Consider the following 22,242-nt stretch of genomic DNA (forward strand, 5'->3'; position numbering starts at 1 on the left):
TATGGGTTCAGATTTGAATACATGTGCATGCAGTGTATCATAAAAGTACCATAATAACAGTGTAGGCACAGCTTACAGAATCAGTGTCACTGTATAGCTGTTGAAACTACCCTTCTGGGGTGTTTAGTTACCTAGTGCCTTCCTTTACTCATCACAGTACCTATACTCATACTTCTTTCCTACTTTGGGGACTATTTTTCCCCCCTTGGTGCACTTTCTTGTTTCATCTAGTTCTCTTCACTGTTTTAGTTTCAACCTTTAGTATGTGCTTCCCCTGCAAATCTATAGGCTTGTGTTATTTCACTTGTTAAAACCCTTTGTCTAGGGTAGCTCTTTCTCTAACTTTATTTATTTATTTATTTATCTGTTTATCTATTTATTTATTTTGTCAGTCGTGGGGCCTGAACTCTGGGCCTGGGCACTGTCCCACAGCACTTCAGCTCAAGGCTAGCACTCTACCACTTTAGTCACAGCGCTACTTCCAGCTTTTTCTGCTTATATGGTGCTTAGGAATCAAACCCAGGGCTTCATTCATGCAAAGCAAGCATTCTACCACTGAGCCACCTTCCCAGCCCTCTAACCTTATTTTTTAGCTTCCTTTTGGGACAATTCCTTCTGTTTACTGCAGCCACTTCATCCTCAAAAATCTCTTGTCTCTTTCTGTTTCTGGTAAATTTAGTCCCTTATCCCAGCCACTTATCTGCCATTCACTGTATGCAGACATATAAGAAGGTCTTTTTTTTGTCTGTCATGGGGCTTGAACTCTGGGCCTGGGTGCTGTCCCTCAGCTCTTCAGCTTAAGGTTAGTGCTCTACCACTAGAGCCACAGTGCTGCTTCTGGCTTTTTCTGATTATGTGGTACTGAGGAATTAAACCCAGGTCCTCATGCATGCAAGGCAAGCATTTTACCATTGAGCTACCTTTCCAGCCCAAAAAACTATTCTTGCTATGAAGAACCTCATGGTATAATAAAGGGTAAAGACAGGTGAACTATTATACTATATGGACTATACAGTACAAGAAGGCTCTACCAGAAGTATATAGGATGCTATGGAAAGGGAATGTAAGCAGAGTTGAGTAGAGAGTCAGAGGCATATCTATCCTGTGTTGTTGAGATCAAAGAAGACAGTCTGGGAGAGATGATGTCTAGATCATGAAAGGATCCTTTCTGAAAGAGGAGTAGGAGTTAACAGATCAAGTAAGGGAGCTCAAGGGTGAAATATATCATTCTCCATAGTACCAGCCCTAGTACCCAGGAAAATGAGTGTATTGAACTCTCAGGAGTCAGTATTTTGTTTTAAATCCAGCATTTTAAGAAGCAAAGACTATAACACCACAGATTAAACAGTTGTGTGAAGAATGTTGTATGTCTGCTAAGGATTGAGGAATTTTGAAAAACATTCGAAATTTTAATAGTGAAGTGGCATGATCATATTTTCATCTTGTTAGGATCTTTCAGTGACTATGAACTGATTTGGAGTTAAGGAGTTAGGCATTCCAGTTTAAAACAGCAAATTTATTAACTTAATTCTGTGGAGCCAAGGAAAAGATACCAGCAATCCAAAGCCACCATTTGTGATCTGTGTATTAGAGGATTTGTAGTAATTTCAAAAAGTGTTTTTTTTTTTGGGGGGGGGGAGCGGTCCGGTCCTGGGGCCTGGGCACTGTCCCTCAGCTCTTCATCTCAAGGCTAGTGCTCTATCACTTGAGCCACAGCGCCACTTCCGGCTTTTTTCTTTTTGCTTATGTGGTGCTGAGGAATCGAACCTAGGGCCTCATGCATGCAAGGCAAGTGCTCTACCACTGAGCCACCTTCCCAGCCCCTCACTAAGTGTTTTTTAAATTGTGATTGTGACCACTATTTGAACACACTGTAGGCTAGGATGAGAAATATTATAGTGTGTTACATGTTATTGAGAATAAGTAGCTGGGACATGGCTCAAGTGATATAAGGCCCTAAGTTCAAACTTAAGTACTGGCCCAGTATCTAGAAAGGTTAGCATTATTTCCTGAAAGATGTTTTTTGTGATACGTGTGTATGTGTACATAAAAGCTGTAGATAAATAGTGCAGTAGACACAGATTTTTATATTAAGTATATTTCTTACTGTAAGTTATGCTCAAAAAAGTTTAGATGCTAATCTATTAGGGGAATATGGATCTTAATATCCCCTAAAAGATTAGCATCTGAAGCTTTTTGTGAGTCATGGTGGGGAGGTGGGGAGGAGAAAATGGAATCAGGTGTGTTTTTCTGGCATAAGTAAAATTGGCTGTATAATTGAGACAGCAGTTTTTAACCCCACACGTAATCTTCTTTCTTGCTTAAAAATCTTACCTTATGTTCCTCCCTTTGGTCAATTAACAGATTATTTGGGTAACTATACCATAGTCTCAAACATTTTAGTCAGTGATTCTAATATATAGCTATATTTATTTATTTGTTTATTTATTTGTCGGTTTGGGGGCTTGAACTCTGGACCTGGGCGCTGCCTCTTAGCTCTTCAGCTCAAGGCTAGCACTCTTAACACTTGAGCCACAGCGCCTCTTCCAGGTTTCTTTATTGGAGATAAGAGTCTACAGACTTTCTTGCCCGGGCTGGCTTTGAACTATGATCCTCAGATCTCAGTCTCCTTAGTAGCTAGGATTATAGGTATGAGCCACCAGTGCCAGCTTTATATAGCTGTCTTAAGAACTGCTATTTTGGGGCTGAGAAGGTGGCTCAGTGGTAGAGCTCTTGCCTTGCATGCTCAAGGCCCTGGGTTCGATTCCTCAGCACCACATAAGCAAAAAGAAAAAAAAGCCAGAAGTGGCATAGTGGCTCAAGTGGTAGAGTCTTGAGCTGAAGAGCTGAGGGACAGCGCCCAGGCCCAGAGTTCAGGCCCCACGACTGGACCCAAAAAAAAAAAAAAAAAAAAAGAACTGCTGTTTTAAGTGCTTTTGTTAAATAACTAATTATTCCCTACATCCATAATTTTGATTCCCTTTATTCTCAAGTGAGATGCAAAATTGTGTATATCAAGGTTAATTTAAAGCACAGGTCTAGGAAACCTAGCATATTTCAGAGATTAAATATCAAGAGATGTAAAAATATTTTCTGGGTCTTTCCTTAGGCATCTGGTTGAAAATATGTGTATTTGACTGAAATAATGATTATAGAATGATGGTATAAAGGAGTAAGGGAGTGGAGAGGTGATGTTCGGTGTTTGTAGGGCTTCCAATTACTTAATGTCACCACATGACATTCACCAGAGTGGTATTCTGAAGACCGTTATAACCCAGTGATGACATTAGAGTATTTTGGCTAACTAAAGGCCTCTAAATTTGCTGTAACTTTTGTTATTCTTTACATGTCAGCACGATGCATACTTAGCCACTGATAAAATATACCTCATTCCAGAGGCTTTCTGGATTCCTATGCAACTTAAGCTCCTCTTTCTCTTAACTGCTTTACATGCTTAAATTTTCCCCTAGTATAGCATTCATGGTTCTCTCCCCTCCCCCCCCCCCCCGTGTGTGTGTGTGTGTGTGTGTGTGTGTGTGTGTGTGTGTGTGTGTGTGTGTGTGTGTGTGTGTGTGTGTGTGTGTGTGTGTGTGTGTGTGTGTGTGTGTGTGTGTGTGTGTGTGTGTGTGTGTGTGTGTGTGTGTGTGTGTGTGTGTGTGTGTGTGTGTCCCTCTCTCATTCCTTCCCTCCTCTCCCTCTTCTCTTTCCTGCTTGAATCACCCCAGCCTTTTGCTCTGCATTTTTGTTTTAGACAGCCCTGGGGATTGAACTCAGAGCAAGTGTTCAATTTGAAATTGTTGGGAAGAGGTTGTTAGTTTTTAAGTGTTCAGAACTTAAGGTGAATTTTATAGTAGAAATACATTGTGTTTGAAAGTAAATAAGTAATAGAAAGTTAAGCATGTTAATAAGAAAAAGATACATACCAGAAGAATTGAAAAGATTTGAATATGTTGTCATTAGAAGTGGGAAATGAAATGGAGACAGTAAGCACTATTGTTTTCATAGTGAACTCTACAGACTTCTTAGCTGTTTAATTGATGTGAAGGTGCATATAATTTCAGATCTATGAAGGATTGCATTAAGCTATATTATAATTATATATAATTTTGATAAAAATTAAAGCTTAATATAAAATTACAGCTTGTAAAGAAAAGTTTAAAACCAGGAATTATTGCTACAAAATAGCAATAAAAATTTAAGGACCAATTGAGAATATCTAAAAATCAGATACCATTATTAGGAATCTCTGGAAACTAAATCAATATTCTACTACTCATTTGTTTGTGGTAATTAAGCATTCATACAGCTAGCTCATGGTATGTGTTACAGGAAATACTGAAAAACCTTTAAATTGAAATCATGTTTTTAAATCCCCTTTCTTATTATTTTTATGCATAGAAACAACTGAAGTAAATCTGAACTTTTTGTGTATTTTTAGTGAAATTTCTTATAAATAAGAAATATCTACATTTTTACATAGTTTTTACATAGGTTTTTAATAGAGAAGCTTAATAGTCTCTGCTTCTGTACAATTATGAACTTGGAAATCTTTATTGTTCATTGTTACTAAAGTATTGTATAAGTTAGATTTGTTAGGTGATGCTTAAACAGATTATTAAATTACTTTTACATGTCATTTTAAGGATTGGTACAATCTAGTAGTAGGGACTAGCTTTCAATATGTAGAGCCTCAATGTATGAAGATAATTTGTGGAAAATAACTTAAGGCCTTTCTAAAAGTCAATTACTATTTAAGTGGATGCCTTTGTTTCACATAAAGGAAACGTATTTTCAGCTTGTTATATATTGAAAATAAGGAGGCTAAACCCAAATGTCAGGTTTAACTTCAAACTTTACTTTTCTGTATATTAACAATGGAAAAGAAGAAATATGGATCCTAAAGGAAGCAACAAAGAAGGGAAATGAGAGGTTGAAAATCTCTGGGATTGGGGCTGGGAAGGTGGCTCAGTAGTAGAGCGCTTGCCTTGCATGCATGAGGCCCTGGGTTCGATTCCTCAGCACCACATAAGCAAAAAGAAAAAAGCCGGAAGTGGCGCTGTGGCTCAAGTGGTAGAGTGCTAGTCTTGAGCTGAAGAGCTGAGGGACAGCGCCCAGGCCCAGAGTTCAGGCCCCATGACTGGACCCAAAAAAAAAAAAAGAAAAAGAAAATCTCTGGGATTGAAAAAAGTAGATAAGATTGTCTATAAATTGTCTGTCGAAACGAAATGTGGGATATAGGTGCTCAATGTACTATATGTACAAAGATTAATGAATTATCAAGGAGCAGCAATACTACATACTTCTTTTTTATTGTGAAAATACTGAACAGAGGGGTTACAATTACATGGGGAAGATTATGAGTACATTTCTTTTTTTTTTTTTTTTTTTTTGTCGGTCGTGGGGCTTGAACTCTGGGCCTGGGCGCTGTCCCTCAGCTCTTCAGCTCAAGGCGAGCGCTCTACCACTTGAGCTACAGCTCCACTTCCGGTTTTCTGGTGGTTTTTGGAGATAGGAGTCTCATGGTCTCTCCTGCCCGGGCTGGCTTTGAACTGCGATCCTCAGATCTCAGCCTCCTGAGTAGCTAGGATTACAGGCATGAGCCACCAGCGCCCAGCATGAGTACATTTCTTATCAAGCATTGTAGCCTCCTCCTTTGTTTCCCTTTCCCATCCCTTCCTATCCTCTCCCCACCCTCACCCAATCCTCCCCCCCTCCACCAAAGTTGTAAAGTTCGTTTTCCACATAACGACTTGTACATCTCATTGTTGCGATGGGTCCACGTGTATCCCTATTTAAACGATTTGTTTTTCCCCTTCCCCTCCACAAATTATACTGACATCAAATACAGTGAAAGCAGGGGTTATACTGTGGGGGAGGGTCATACATAGCAACAAAGAAATAATCTTATAAATGTGTTAGAAACAATCGCATGAAAGAAAAAAAAAACATTTTAATACATATCTTTAAGGCTATTTCTGATAAAATCTTGAACTCATAGGCAAAAATGATATTACTTAATAGCATTTTATGCCTTGGGTTTGATGGTAGTAGGATGAGATTCCTCCATTTTTGATTATATTTTTATCTGATAATATGAACTTTATAAATTAGTATAACTTTCACATTTTTCCTCTGCTAACTACAATTATTGTTTGACTTTCTAATATTGTTTTTTTTATTGTATATATATTATTGTAAAGATATTGTACAGAGGGGTTGCAGTTGTATGAGTAAGATAATGAGTACATTTCCTCTTGAGCATATAGTTACATGTATAATAGTATAATACTATAGTTACATCATAAAACCTTTATAGGTAAAAGGCCACACTAGAGGAAACTATTCAATACAATCAAAAAACATCATTACTGTCCAATAATTATTTTGGCAGCTGAAGGTTATTTTTCTTTCCAAATTAGTCTAGGACTGGCTGTTGCAAACACAGATTTAATCACTATCCCAAACAGGGTTATTTCAGTTACTCATTTGATGTAAGGATATTTTTGCATTTCTTTTTTTTTTTTTTTTTAGTTTTATTTTATTTTATTTGAGAACATACTGTACAGAGGGGTTACAATTACATGGGCAGGATAATGAATACATTTCCTACCAAGCATTGCAGCCTCCTCCTTTGTTTACCCTTCACCTCCCTTCCCAGCCTCCCCCCTTCCCCCCACCCAATCATACCCCCCTCCCCCCCACACCGACATTGTAAAGCTGGTTTTGACATGACATTTTGTACTTCTCATTGTTGCAACAGGTCCACCTGAATCCTTAAACGACTTGTTTGTCCCCATCTCCTCCACATGTTATACTGACATCAAATATAGTGAAAGCGGGGGTTACACTGTGGGGGAGGGACATATAAAGCAACAAAGAAATAATCTTATAAATGCATTAGAAACACATGCATGAAAGAAACGAAAACATTAAAATACATATTTAAGGGTTCATTTTCTTAACATCACATTATCTGACGTTTTCCGCTTGACTCATACCTATACTAGATATTGCAAATAAGGGAAACCATGGGACCTATGTTTCTTTGGGTCTGGCTTACTTCACTTAATACAATTTTTTCCAAACCTTTCCATTTCCTAACAAATGGGGAAATGTCATTCTTTCTGATGGAGGCATAGAATTCCATTGTGTATATATACCACATTTTCTTGATCCATTCATCTACTGAGGGGCATCTGGGTTGGTTCCATATCTTAGCTATGGTAAATAATGCTGCAATAAACATAGTTGTGCTGGTAGCTTTAGTGTGGTCTTGTTTGTAAACATTTGGGTAAATGCCCAAAAGTGGGATTGCTGGATCATAGGGGAGATCTATGTGAAGTCTTTTGAGGAACCTCCATACTGCTTTCCAAAGTGGTTGAACAATCTAATATTGTTATGAACAATGATTAAAGAGATTAAAATAGCAGTAAGGGAGAGGAGTCTAGGGAAATGGGTCGATGAATGAAGAGAGGGAGAAGAATACAGTCATAAAATTCAATTCATATCCTACAAAGTTAAGAAAGTTGAGGGGAGGAATAGGGTCAAGAGGGATGGGAAGAATGATGAAAGGGATGACATGCATCAAGATGCATTATATTCATAATGTTGAATATATTCATAATGTTGAATGGTAACTCCTTTGTGCATCTACTAAAAGATAATAAAAATGTATTGAAAGTGTAAAAAACAAGCAGTTAACCTTTAATTTTTTTCTGTGTGAACATCTATATATACCCATTTAAAGTAAAACTTTTAATTTTGCGGGTCATAATTTTTTCTTTATCTTTTGTCTTTTATCTTTTTGTGTTTTTATTAAAGATGGGAACAGAGAAAGGACCCTCATGGTAGAACCTATTATGTGGATCATAATACTCGAACTACCACATGGGAGAGACCACAACCTTTACCCCCAGGGTAATGTTGCATCTTTATCTATCTTCATTTTTAACATGTGTGATTTTTAATTTGTACAGCATTAATTGCATAATAGGCTCTAAAGATGAACTCAGAGATTAAAGAGACCCTTGCAAATTTTCGTACAGTAGTCTCAGTGAAATAAACCCCATGTTATGGCTGTGTTTTGATGGGTTAAATGAATGATTGTCAGGTGGTGATTCTTTCAACAAAGTAACAAAAGATTCTTTTGTTATGTCTTAGATTTGCTTTTTAATTTGAGTGAAGTTCTAACTAGTTTTCAGCCTCTTATAGAAGATTATTGTGTATTTGTGACAGTTGGGAAAGAAGAGTTGATGACCGTGGGAGAGTGTACTATGTGGATCATAACACCAGAACAACAACATGGCAGCGTCCCACCATGGAGTCTGTTCGAAACTTTGAACAATGGCAATCTCAGCGGAACCAATTGCAGGGAGCTATGCAACAGTTCAACCAACGATACCTCTATTCGGTAATTAGCAGATTATAACATGGGACTACAGACTTGTGTTCACCATTTGTTCTCTTCTACTTCATATTCTAAAGTTGAACAGACTACATTTCTTTCTTTCTTTCTTTCTTTCTTTTTTTTTTTGGCTGGTCCTGGAGCTTTTGAACTCAGGACCTAGGCTCTGTCCTTGAGCCTCTTCTGTGTTCAAGGCTAGCCCTTTACCACTTGAACCACAAGTGCCACTTCCAGCTCTTTCCTTCTTTCTTCCTTTTTTCTTCCTCCTTCCTTCTTTCCTTTCTTCCTTCCTTCCACCCCCCTCCACCCCTTTCTCTTTCTTTCTGGTTGTAGGGCTCGAACTCTGGGCGTGGGCGCTGTCCTTCAGCTCTTCAGCTCAAGGCTAGAGCTCCACTACTTGAGCCACAGCACCACTCCTGGTTTTTCTGGTGGTTTGTTGGAGATAAGAGTTTCATGGACCTTTCTGCCCAGGCTGATTTTGAACCGAAATCCTCAGATTACAGGCGTGAGCCACCAGTACCGGGCTACTTCTGACTTTTTCTCTGTATATGGTACTGAGGAATTGACCCCAGGGCTTCAAGCCACATTCCAAGCCAACATTTCAGTTTTTTTTTAATTAAGCTTTAAAAAATAACTATTGTTCCTATTATATATATAATGTATATATGTATGTATATATAAATATTTCTTGCTTTGAAGCATTTCAGATTTTGAATTAGAAATGCTCAATCTTTATGTAATAAATAAGAAATTATGGACTGTGAATGTTGGTTTGGTTTCTATATGGGTCTTCGCTGTGAGCCTGAAAACCTTAGGGCAGCAGGACAAAATTAGGTAGTAGATATATGTACAGTAGAAATATTTTCTACTGTAACAGAATCTCCTTAAGTGGATTGAGGTTAGTTATTTCAGTAGAACAATAAACTTTGGATATGAGTCTAGGACAAATACTACATTGACTCACAATGCCATCAAGTAACCAACTTCTGATTTTTAGCTCATCTGTCCTCATCATGCATCATACTTGTGTGCGACTTCCCTCCAGTTCTGATTTCCAGAGTCTATGCAAGAAGAAAGGGAAAGGAGAATTGAAAGGAAAGAGCTTTGTTCTACCCTCATATCTAGCAAGCTCTTGAGTAAGAGATAGGTACACCATGGCCTTCTGCCTATAACTCATTGGCAAATCTGGTCTCTCTACCGATCTGGCCACAGGGCAAGCAGAGAATATGTATTCTTTTCTTTTTTTTTTTAATATTATTTTATTTTATTTGAGAACATACTGTACAGAGGGGCTACAATTACATGGGCAGGATAATGCATACATTTCTTACCAAGCATTGCAGCCTCCTCCTTTGTTTACCCTTCACCTCCCTTCCCAGCCTCCCCCCTCCCCCCACCCAATTATACCCCCCTCCCCCCCCCCCCACCGACATTGTAAAGCTGGTTTTGACATGACATTTTGTACTTCTCATTGTTGCAACAGGTCCACCTGAATCCTTAAACGACTTGTTTGCCCCCATCTCCTCCACATGTTATACTGACATCAAATATAGTGAAAGCGGGGGTTACACTGTGGGGGAGGGACATACAAAGCAACAAAGAAATAATCTTATAAATGCATTAGAAACATATGCATGAAAGAAACGAAAACATTAAAATACATATTTAAGGGTTCATTTTCCTAACATCACATTATCTGACCTTTTCTGCTTGACTCATACCTATACTAGATATTGCAAATAAGGGAAACCATGGGACCTATGCTTCTTTGGGCCTGGCTTACTTCACTTAATATAATTTTTTCCAAGCCTTTCCATTTCCTAACAAATGGGGAAATGTCATTCTTTCTGATGGAGGCATAGAATTCCATTGTGTATATACACCACATTTTCTTGATCCATTCATCTACTGAGGGGCATCTGGGTTGGTTCCATATCTTAGCTATGGTAAATAATGCTGCAATAAACATAGTTGTGCTGGTAGCTTTAGTGTGGTCTTGTTTGTAAACATTTGGGTAAATGCCCAAAAGTGGGATTGCTGGATCATAGGGGAGATCTATGTGAAGTCTTTTGAGGAACCTCCATACTGCTTTCCAAAGTGGTTGAACAAGTTTACATTCCCACCAACAATGAAGTAAGGTTCCTTTCTGTCCACATCCCCTCCAGCATCTGTTGTTGTTAGAGTTCTTGATTTTTGCTGTTCTAACTGGAGTGAGGTGATATCTCAATGTTGTTTTGATTTGCATTTCTTTTATGGCTAGGGATGTTGAACATTTCTTCATGTGTCTATTGGCCATCCTTCTTTCTTCTTCAGAGAAGCTTCTCTTTAAGTCTTTCGCCCACTTATTTATTGGGCAGTTGTTTCTTTGAGGATTTGTTGTTGGGTGGTTTAATTTGAGAATATGTATTCTTGTGGATAAATGGTAGTTTCATTATCAAGAAAGCAGGGGTTAAAAATATCTACTGTATCTATATCTATCTATCTATCTGTCTGTCTGTCTATACTGAAATATCTGTAATACCAATCAAGAGCATATACTTTATCAATCAGAAATTAGGAAAGAATGACCGGAGTATAAAACATGAGGAGTGTTAAAGTGGACGGCAACCAGGAGAGGGAGAAGGGTAAAGAGAGAGGGTATATCAGGGTGAATATCATCAAAGTACTTTGTTTGTATCCATGTCTGAAAAGAGATAATGAAACTCATTAAAACTGTTTTAAAAGGGAGGAGGATAAATAATAGAGGGCATGAATTTGATCAAAGTACATGGTACACATATATAGATACACCACAATGAGGCCCCTTTGTACAACTAAGTGTACTAATACATATATTTGTGTTTACATCTATATTTTTAAATAATTTTATATTATTTTAAAATTCATAATAGAATATATTTTCTTCTGTATATATTGATACATTATATAAACATGAAAATATGTAAATTATACAAATATCCTAAGTATAATATAAAAATGGTTCTAGAGTTTAATATTGTTTGTATTAATGAACATTTGTTTTTAAAAGCCCTGTTATAGTTCTGTTTTTTATTTTTATTGTTTTCATTCTATATTTTAATTACTGCCTTATTTAAACATTATAATATTTTACATGCTCTTTGCTCATCTTCTGTCTCCCGATAGATCATTATGGAAGGACTAGAACATTAAAATATTGATATCAATATATTATTTCTAAGTCCTTTTTACAAAACTAATAATTATATCAATTGGTTAGCTGCTATTATATTTAGAACTTTGTTTTTTAAATTGAAGGGTATGACTCTGCCACGTTGTTTAGTATATTTTTACTGTTATACTGAAATTCTACTGTTTTGTTTCTGCACTCAACTCTTTCTCCAATTAGGCTTCAATGTTGGCTGCAGAAAATGACCCGTATGGACCTTTACCACCAGGTTGGGGTAAGTGGATAGGGTTTTGATTAAAAAAAAAAAAAACCTGTCCAGTATATAAATCAGATAGTTATATAAATATTACATCACTTTGTTTTTAGAAAAAAGAGTGGATTCAACCGACAGGGTTTACTTTGTGAATCACAATACAAAAACAACCCAGTGGGAAGATCCTAGGACTCAAGGGTATGTATATACTGCAGCCTTACTTAAGTCCTATCTTGCATATAACTGTAAATTGAAACAGTGAGCCTTAAGTACCTAGAAAATATTCATTTGGAAATCTCAACTTCTGTCTTTTAGCTTACAGAATGAAGAACCTCTGCCAGAAGGCTGGGAAATTAGGTATACTCGGGAAGGTGTTAGGTATTTTGTTGATCATAACACAAGGACAACAACATTCAAAGATCCTCGCAATGGGAAGTCATCTGTGTAAGTGAAAGTGTGAAAAATACCTTAAATGGTACTTAATGAAGACATGAGTTTAGTCTCTAAAGCAGCTTCAAGTTGAGCAGGAAATTCTACTTTCTCGTTCAAGAAAACCTGCATGAGTTAATACCTTAGTATCTCTTATTTTTGCTTTGTCTTATTCCAGAATGGATTTGTGGCATATAAATGTATATCATACAGTATTTTATATATCATACAACATATAATAGTAGTAAATATACATAGTGATTAATAACTGCCAAGGGTTGTTCTAAGTTCTTTGTATCTATTAGTTCATTTTATCTTCCAATAACCCCTTAATGCATTTTTCTGGTTATCAAGTGAGTAAATGGCTAGAACAAGCATAGCTAACTGCAAAGTTGTAAGGCATGAAATACAGCTGGGTAAGTGGTGCTATGGCTCAAGTGGTATAGTGCTTGCCTTGAGCTGAAGAGCTGGGGGACAGTATCCAGGCCCAGGGTTCAAACCCCATGATTGACCAAAAAAAAAAACAAAACCACAAAAGCTGTGAGAAATAGAGCCAGTTTCAGAACAATGCAATCTGTCCTCCATCTGTGCTCTTAGATGCCACATCATACTGCACCAACAGCTTCTGTGAATAAGATGTTGAGCAAAACTGAGTTTTCCAGATAGATTCCTTAATTAAGCAGTTGCCTTTATCCTTACTAATGTGTGCCATGTGTGATCTCTTTCTCTTCTTTGTGTTCACACCTTGTATAATATTATGCTATTCTCTATAGAAAAACCAGACTGATTTTTAAAATTCAAATAAGAAGTTAATTCTCAGTACAAAAGTGTACTCAGCAGAATCTTTGTCTTACTTCCTTCTCTTACCTCTGGTACTGAGGATTGAACTCAGGGCCTCATCCTTGCTAAGTGCTTTACTACTTGAGTTATGACCAAGTTCTATCCTTTCTGCTTTTAAGAAACACACCTCACCCCTAAAATAGTAAGCTCTTTATCAAATCCCCTTTTAACATTTACTATAGTAGTTTACTTATTTGTGTGTTTTTCTCTCTCTCCTTCACTAGGACTTACTTGCTAATTCCACGAAATACCTATTTCACAAAAATGCATTTTACCTATTAATAAGTAATGCACTCACTATCTATAAAACACATTCAGTTAATTTTTGTTGAATTAACTTGAATCTAACAATGTAAGAGAACACTCTCTTTTCTACTTTTAAATATTCCCTCAGATTTTGCAAGTTCCTTTGTACCTATCTGTTAGGCTATCTCTAAACAGACAGCAGATCCAGACCTTCTCTCTTGTGAGACAAATTATGATAAAAAATAAACCCCTACATTCCTAGATGCCACCACTATGCATCTTTCTCTCACTGACTGATTTATGTGCCCTGGTTGTAACTTCTTCCTAGGAATTTGTTCTTGCTTTGTTTGTTTTCTCCAGCAGAATCTTTTTGTTCAGGTTAGGTTTGTGATAGGGTATGATTTTTTTTCTTTTTTCTTGTTTTTCTTTTTTTGCCAGTTGTGGGCCCTGAACTCTGGGCCTGGGCACTGTCCCTCAGCTCTTCAGCTCAAGGCTAGCGCTCTACCACTTGAACCACAGTGTCACACTTCTGGCTTTTTCTGCTTATGTGGTGCTGAGGAATTGAACCTGGGCCTCATGCATGCAAGGCAAGCGCTCTACCACTGAGCCACCTTCCCAGCCCTTTTTTGTCTTTTTTATCTGCAGTGACTATCCTCATTTAGACTTAGGGATTGGGCAAAGGCTTTCTTTGAAGTAATCTGTAGTAGACTTAAATGTTTTAGTTAACTAATTACTTAAGAAAACACTCATTCCTCCATGAAGTGGAGCTGTGATTGCCTTATGCTCGATTCTCTGTTGTCTTATTGAATTGTAGCTTTATTTCTCTCTTTGTAAATGACTGTCTTTAGTCATATCTAGGGTTCTAGTACACTCTGATTTCATTTTGAATATTAAATACTCAACTTATTATGAATTAATATATAGTTCATTTTGTTTTTCTTTAGAACAAAAGGTGGTCCACAGATTGCTTATGAACGCAGCTTTAGGTGGAAACTTGCTCACTTCCGTTATTTGTGCCAGGTACTACAGTGGTAAATAAATCTTATCTTTATAATCATTCAGTCTGATCTTTATAGTATATGTATATATGGCTTACACGATGTTATGATATTTTTTTTGTTTTTAGTCTAATGCACTTCCCAGTCATGTAAAGATCAATGTATCCCGGCAGACATTATTTGAAGATTCCTTCCAACAGGTAAGGTAAAGAGAGTTGAAAATCTGAATACCACTTCCAGAGTGATCACTTTAATAATAATAGTTGTATTAAATCTCACCATGCATTGTGTGATTGACATTTGCTTTGACATTGGCATCTTATCTTTGTTATTTCATTCATTCTCATAGTATGAAAATTTTGTATGTAAAGATGTTGAGACTGAAAGACAATTACTCTATCATGAATTTAGATGTGTTTGTACTAAACAAACAGTAAACAACTTTTAGAACAAGTTGATCTGTTTCAACACTTAGCTAAGAATTTATTACCTCTAAAAAGGTTTTGATAATACTAACAAATTTAAATTAAATTCATGGATACTGTATTTCATTTGAATTTTCAACTAGTAGCCACTATTAATAAAATAATAATAAGTTAAACTTAACAGAGACAATCACTTTGATAATTCATTCTCACCTTTAGGTTTCCTTTTAAATATCACGATCTCAGAGCAACTTATCTGAGCATGCTATTTAAGATGCCCATCCTGCTCATCTCCTTCATAGTCACTTTTTAGAATTTATCCTACTTCGTTCTTTTTTGTAACACCTGATACCTCATGTATTAGGTTTTCATGGTCTCCCTTACTAGAATGCAAGCTCCATGAGAACATGGCTATTTAACTTACTGTTCTTTTGCCCAGTACTTAAACTAGTGACATGATAGTTAATGTAGCTATAGCAACCTTTTTTTTTTTTTTTTGGTGTGAGTTAATAAATCCTTAGCAAAACAAGTGTTTCCCATTTCCAAATACCTTGCTCCAAGGTGGTGAGCTGATTTTAGTGATTACATCTAAATTCTTTTTAGACTTTATTTTCCTTTGTGCTGTCTTGGGAGGAGAAGTGTGGTCTTTCATTGCTAGATGGGATGGAGCCTCTGACTGCCCCTCAAGGGCTGCTGGTAAACTGTGCTCTGTCTTAGACCTGCCAGTCTTCACTGTGTGGTTCTGACATATGTGTGGTGGAAGTAATTCATTTTTATCCACAGGTAAAGTCTACTTAATTTTAATGTTTATGTAAACTTATCCAGTATGAAAACTTGGTTAAGTATTAACATATTTTATAGTTTATAAAAACGTATCATTACTTTCCTACTAAGCATTGACATGAGAGATGTAAGCAGAATATAAAACAAGTTCTTTTGCTGCTTAATTATTGCTGCTTGGAAAAAATTACAGGTCATTTTATTGAAAGATTTTGGTATAGGTTTGAGGCATGAGGAAGAAGACAATGTTTTCTGATTACTTAAAAGTCTCCTTGCTGGGCCCTGGTGGCTTCTGGGTAATGCTAGCTATTCAGGAGTCTGAGCTCTGAGGATCAAAGTTTGAAGCTAAGTATAAATTGTTTTAAAAGTCACTTATGCTCTCTCTGTGTTTAAATATTCTTGTTTTTGTTTTTATTAGATTATGGCATTAAAACCATATGACTTGAGGAGGCGATTATACGTAATATTTAGAGGAGAAGAAGGACTTGATTATGGAGGTCTGGCAAGGTAAAATTAAACACATATCTGCTTTGAAATAAGCATTCTCATTGTATGCAGTGAGAATATATTTAAAAAGATAAACTATAAAATTAAAAATGTAACATTGATGTGGTAGTGAGATATAGTTTAGTGGTATAGCCTAGCATGCATGAGAACTTGAATTTCATTGTCAGCACTCCCACTTAAGTAAGGAGTGGGGAGGGAGGGGAAATGTGAAAGACAAGAAATGTTTTGGCTATTTTATACACTGTAGACATTTTTCTGTATCACTTTGATAAAAATACCTATATATACATACATATATATATATATATATATATATATATAAAGCTAGTATTCTGTTTTATCAAATGGCTACAAATTTATATCCCATTTATGGACATAACTATATTTTAGTTTTTGTTACTTTAGCATTGTATATTGTTTTTATGTTTGTACTTTTAATCTAATCAGTCATTCTTTTGAGAAAGACATTTTCCACATGTTAATGGTAAATGTATATCTTAGTAATGAGTGGGAAATCCTTAAAATTTATTTTCTCTTAATTGCTTTGCACAAACTTAATAACAATTCATTTTTTAGCAAATGTTTCATGAAGTCTTTCCTAAGAATTCAACTTAATATTCATAGAAACAACTGTTTGAGTTTGTATTTCACAAGTATACATAATTACAAAATCATAATTTTAGTATAACTAACAAAAGAAATGCAGGACACTTGTAGCAGCAGATAGCTAATATATGTGGGATTACCAGTTTTATTACAGCTAGTATATATCTTCATGCAATATGTCTTCTACAGTAAGTGTTCATACCTATTATGAGTTTTTCTCAATTTCAGAAATGTTTAGAAGTTAAAATGAAAAGTATGTCTTAGAAAATAGGATATTGTTTTCCATTGTCTGAATTCTTATTGGCTTCAAATGTTTGTGTCTGGATTTATATCTTGCCATTTTTAATGTATTTAGCCAACTCTTTTTTCCAGATTTTTGGGTGTTTAATTGGAGACTAAGAGTCTCACAAACTTTAATGCCTGAGCAGGCTTCAAACCTGATCCTCAGATCTCTGCCTCCTGAGTAGGATTACAAGTGTGAGTCATGAGCACTCAGCTAAGACAAGTTTTTTATACTATTGTTTCCTTATTTCTTAATTCTTTATTTGATTCATGTGCTGGTGGGCTAGATTTATCATTAAAAGTTTTATTCAAGAGTTCATGGGCTAATTGGGCATTGGTGGCTCACATTTGCAATCCTAGCTACTCAGGAGGCTGAGATCTGAGGATCATGGTTCAAAGCCAGCCCAGGCAGAAAAGCCCCCATGAGACTCTTATCTCCAATTAACACCCAAAAACTGGAAGTGGAGCTGTGGCTCAAGTGGTAGAACGCTAGCCTTGAGCACAAAGAGGCTCGGCAACAGTGCCCTAGGACCAGCAACATAAAACCAAAACCAAAAAAAAGAGTTCAAGGGTTGTATATTCCTAAACCTTTGCATGTCTGAAAAAATGGTTTTCTGTTGTTTTTATATATAATCAGCAAACTCACCTAATATAAGTATCTCACACAACACTTGCTTCTCCAGTACTCTTTAGGCATTACTTCACCATTTTCTAGCATTGAATATAAGTACTATGAAGTACAAAGCTAGCCCCTGTAGGAAACTTATCTCTGAGTCCATACACACAGTTCTTTACCTTAAGGTTCATTAATTTCATTGTTGTTTATATCTTTTTTTAAGAAACATTAAGATCTTCCTTAATTTCAAGGAAATTTTCTTCTATTATATCTTTGAATATTTTTTTCTGTTCCATTTGTTCCATTTTTCTTCAGGAACATCAATCATGGGTATGTGGAATCTCCTTTGTCAGTCTTACATGTCTGTCATCTTTTCTCTAATGATTTTTATCTTTGTGCTTTTCTATTTTGTTTTGATTTTTTTCTTGAGCCTATCCTTACGTCACTACAGTAGTGCCCTACCTTTTACTGCTTCTAATGTGATTTTTCTTCATTAGTGGTTATAGCTTATTTTCTTTTGTAGGTACTGCTAGCTCATCTGTTGTGTCATAATTTTTCAACCTCTGTGTCCCCTCAGTTCATTTGAGTGTAGAAAAGGATATGTTGATAGTTAACTCTTCTGTCTCTTGCTGGTTAGGAATTTTTCTCCTTTGTGCTAGTACAGGGCAAAGGTTAATTGCCATATTATAATCATTCATTTGAATGGCTTTGGTTTCCTCTGGGGTCTTGGTTGCTCATAAGGATAGGAAGCTATGGGGAATGTTATTCCTGCTTTTTTGTGTCTAGACACATTCTCACTTGACTTGGTCAGTTCTCTTCATTAGAGTATACATTATTTCAGCCTCATCACTGAGGAAGGTCACTTGGTTCATCTATTATTTGGGGACTGGATTTAATTTTATGAATTGGTATTAGTCATTTTTCAGTTGGCTTTGTTTAAAAACTCCCTTGTACCCTTTAGGCAATGTCAGGTATTATGTTTTAAAAGCTTTTTTTAAAAAAAAATTGTAAATAGGTTGCCAGGCCATATGAACCTGCATAGAAGTGGCCTATAGTGGTTTAAAAATTTTAAGGTTGCTTAGTAATATTAAAAAATTACCAGATGATGCTTAAGAATAAAAATTTCTGGCTTTTCTTTAGAAAAACTAGACCCGCACCCCCATCTTTGACTAGAATATGTTGACCCAAGTAGCTATTTCCCCTTTAGGTTAATATACACGGTTTTACTATAGTGCCTAGAATTATCCAATCACTTGAGGGCTAGATTCATATGCCAAGATTCTCCTTCCTTAGAGCCAGTAATATCAGCTGTGCTAAATGAGTAATGGGGAATTGTGACTGAGCAGATAATGTAAGTATTCTCACTGATCACTCACGTTTAAGTTGGGAATCTTCTTCAGAGGAAATTGCTGTTGAAATGACCTTTTGTAAATTGAACTTATTCTATGAATTATTAAAGAGACAACATAATTAATAAAAAGTTAGAAATTATTATCACATTTAATGTTTTAATTTTGATTCCCTTCTTAATATATTGACAACAAAGATGTAAACTATTCTTTTATAGTAGTATATGTATTGAAGTAGTCTAGCAAACATTATAGAAAACACTTGTGGGGGTTGGAGAGTATAGCTCAGTTACACACCCTTTGCCTAGGGTGCCTGGGGACCCAGCTGTGATCCCTACCACCACCAGAAATAAAACCAAAACCACAAACAAAAAGCCTGTTGTATATAGATCCTAAAATGCCTTTAGGGATTAAGGATATAAAATAAATGACATGGGCTGGGAAGGTAGCTCAGTGGTAGAGCACTTGCCTTGCATGCCTGAGGCCCTGGGTTCGATTCCTCAGCACCACATAAGCAAAAAGAAAAAAGCCAGAAGTGACACTGTGGCTCAAGTGGTAGAGCGTTAGCCTTGAGCTGAGGAGCTGAGGGACAGTGCCCAGGCCCAGAGTTCAGGCCCCACGACCGGCCCCAAAATAAAAAATAAATAAAATAAGATAAATGACATAAAGACATAGATATAAATAAATAACATAAAGACATAGTTTTTACCGTCATGAAACTTAGCAGTCCAGTGAAAGTGTGTTTCATTATATAAAGAATTCAGTGACTAATGTAAGTACTATGTAGAGATTGTTTAAAGATTCCTGAAGTTGGATTTTAGCATACATTGAGCAAAAGGTAGAGTCTACATTGCTTGAATGGATGTTGAGGAGACATACCCAAATAAAAGTGTGTATACAAAAGAATCTGTATCTTGAAGAAACTGTAAGTTTGTAGTTTGTCAATGGAGAACCAGCAGCTAATTATGAGTGGAAAGCAGGATAATAGAAGAGCTTAGCTGGAGGAGGGCTGGGCATTGGCAATGGAACTGTTAAAGGCGCTTGAGAAAACAGATATGTGTATGTATAGTCTATTTAAGATTTCTTTTTAATTCACAAATCAAAGCTAAAACAAAACATTCACTTATTTTCTTATAGAGAATGGTTTTTCTTGCTTTCACATGAAGTTTTGAACCCAATGTATTGCTTATTTGAATATGCGGGCAAAAACAACTATTGTCTACAGATAAATCCAGCATCAACCATAAATCCAGACCATCTTTCCTATTTCTGTTTCATTGGTCGCTTTATTGCAATGGTGAGTTACCAACTTTTAGTTATTTATTTAAATGTTGCTTATCTCAAAAGCATCTTATGAGGACATTAATAAGAGAAACTAAGCACTATATTAGTTATTCACTTGTTTGTTTCTTGAGATACTGTCTTTCTGTGTATTTCAGGCTAGCCTTGAACTTGCCTCCCAAGTGCTGAAATTATAGTTGTGCTACTACACTTGTCATTCATATATTTTATACCAAGAATATTTACTTTGTAAGAGAATATCATAATGCAGTTTATTAATATGGGGAGCTAATTAATAGTCATTTTTAAAATAAGGCTTAATTATATATGATTTTTTTAATAAAAGGAAGGAAAATCTGAGTTATCTGTTAAGTGACTTGATGTTTTTGGCAGACGTCCTGTGGAATTATTGTCTTTTGAGAATATATGCATTTTTTAATGGATTATCCATTAATTTATTAACAGGTTATTTATTGCAAGCCTGCTATAATACCATGCTTTGTTCTAGGCACTGGAAATCAGGAAAATATACAGTTCCTACTCCTACGGATCTGCATTTTATGAGAGGGAGCAAAATAATAAATATGTGCTCAGGAAAAGGGAGTATTGCTTTTTTATATACTATAGTTACAGGAAAGCTCTAAAGATTGACAAATGAACAGAAATAAGAAGAACACAAGGGATTAATTTATGAAGATATCTTGGAGAAGAACATTTGAGGCAGAAGCAATAGCAAGACAAAGTCCCCAAGACAGAGGTGATTTTTGGTAGAGAAAGAGACCCATGACTGGAACAGAGCATATGGAGGAAAGTGTGGTAGGAAATGAGACCTAAATTCTGTGTAGGACTTACAGAAATTCACATAAAGGTTTTGAGCAAAACAGTTAGCATGATTTAAGTAGCATGATTTAAATTAAATTCTATTGTTTGCTGTCATATAGAAAAGACTGCAATAATTGGTAGGTAGCAAAGGAAAGCAAGGAAGATTATTTGTAACAATCTTGGCAGTGAGAGACTGAGAAGTGGCTTAGATTCTGGATATATAACTCCTGCTAAGATGGTAATACAAAGCTTTTTCATAATAAATTCATAAATGTAGGTGCTTTAGTGAGGCGTCAGCTGTGTTGACCACAATACTACCAGGCCTGAATTTTGGATATATTATGAAATTAGAACTTAAAGGAATTTTCTGACCTATTAGATGCAAACAAAGTATGGTACCAACATTTATGGCTTGTACATAATGTTGCAGTTGCCATTTCCCACAGTGGTCAGGGTTGCAGCAAGACTTGGCTTGCTAAGATTGGGATATGTGTAGATAACCATGTGAGAAATATAAAATAGATGTTAGATATTTAAATTGAGAAGAATGAGAACTTTTCTAGGTTAGAGAAAGACATTTGGCATTCGGGGCTTTTAATTCTCCGTGAGCAGAGTGCTAAGAGCCTTTAGGATTATTTTAAGAAGTAAATTTGGGCAGAATGTCTGGAGACATCTGTAAGTTAATGAAATGAGAAGGAATCAGCAAAAAGACCTGAGGTAAGAAAATAGAATAAGAGTTGTTCCTAGAAGACAAAGGAAAGGAAATTTCTCAAAATCAAATGTTATTTAAAGGCTGAGGAAATGAAGTCAGAGTTGACTGGTTTGTCAAGGAGATAGGTATTCATGAGTAGTAGGTAGAAAGATTGATTAGAGGAGAAATGAGAGAATGGAAGTAGTGATAGCAAACATAAGCAAGTCTTTTAATGAGTTTGCTGTAAAGGAGCATAGAACAGTAACTAGATAGAAATGGATATAGAATTAAGGGGGAGAAGAATAAAGCACAATACAGTTGCCAGTGGCTCATGTGTGTAATCCTAGCTACTCAGTTATCTCAGCCTTGAGATCTGAGGATCATGTTTTGAAGCCAGCCCGGGCAGGAAAGCCCCTAAGACTCTTACCTCTGACTAACTTCCAGAAAAGCTTGAAGTTATTTCCTGTATTTTGTTTTTTTCCTCTTCCTATGTCTACTAAATTGATCTTTAGTGATTTTTGTCTGATGTGTTCCTTTGATTTTGAATGTTTTCTTCCAATTGTGC

General features: G+C 36.1%; 1 protein-coding gene across 5 annotated transcripts in view; it reads left to right on the forward strand.

Annotated features, from left to right (window-relative positions):
* Wwp1 (WW domain containing E3 ubiquitin protein ligase 1) overlaps positions 1-22,242 on the forward strand; it is an 82,590-nt gene that overhangs the window by 39,231 nt on the left and 21,117 nt on the right. For all 5 annotated transcript variants that reach the window (XM_069991013.1, XM_069991016.1, XM_069991014.1 and 2 more), the window contains 9 exons: positions 7,822-7,917; positions 8,236-8,410; positions 11,772-11,826; positions 11,919-12,003; positions 12,121-12,249; positions 14,265-14,340; positions 14,447-14,518; positions 15,942-16,030; positions 20,021-20,180. In XM_069991013.1, coding sequence (XP_069847114.1) covers positions 7,822-7,917; positions 8,236-8,410; positions 11,772-11,826; positions 11,919-12,003; positions 12,121-12,249; positions 14,265-14,340; positions 14,447-14,518; positions 15,942-16,030; positions 20,021-20,180 — 937 coding nt within the window. The remainder of the gene's footprint in view (positions 1-7,821; positions 7,918-8,235; positions 8,411-11,771; positions 11,827-11,918; positions 12,004-12,120; positions 12,250-14,264; positions 14,341-14,446; positions 14,519-15,941; positions 16,031-20,020; positions 20,181-22,242) is intronic.

This window comes from Dipodomys merriami, unplaced genomic scaffold, assembly GCF_024711535.1.
Source record: "Dipodomys merriami isolate MVZ:Mamm:240054 unplaced genomic scaffold, mDipMer1.0.p SCAF_4, whole genome shotgun sequence".
Lineage (NCBI taxonomy): Eukaryota > Metazoa > Chordata > Mammalia > Rodentia > Heteromyidae > Dipodomys > Dipodomys merriami.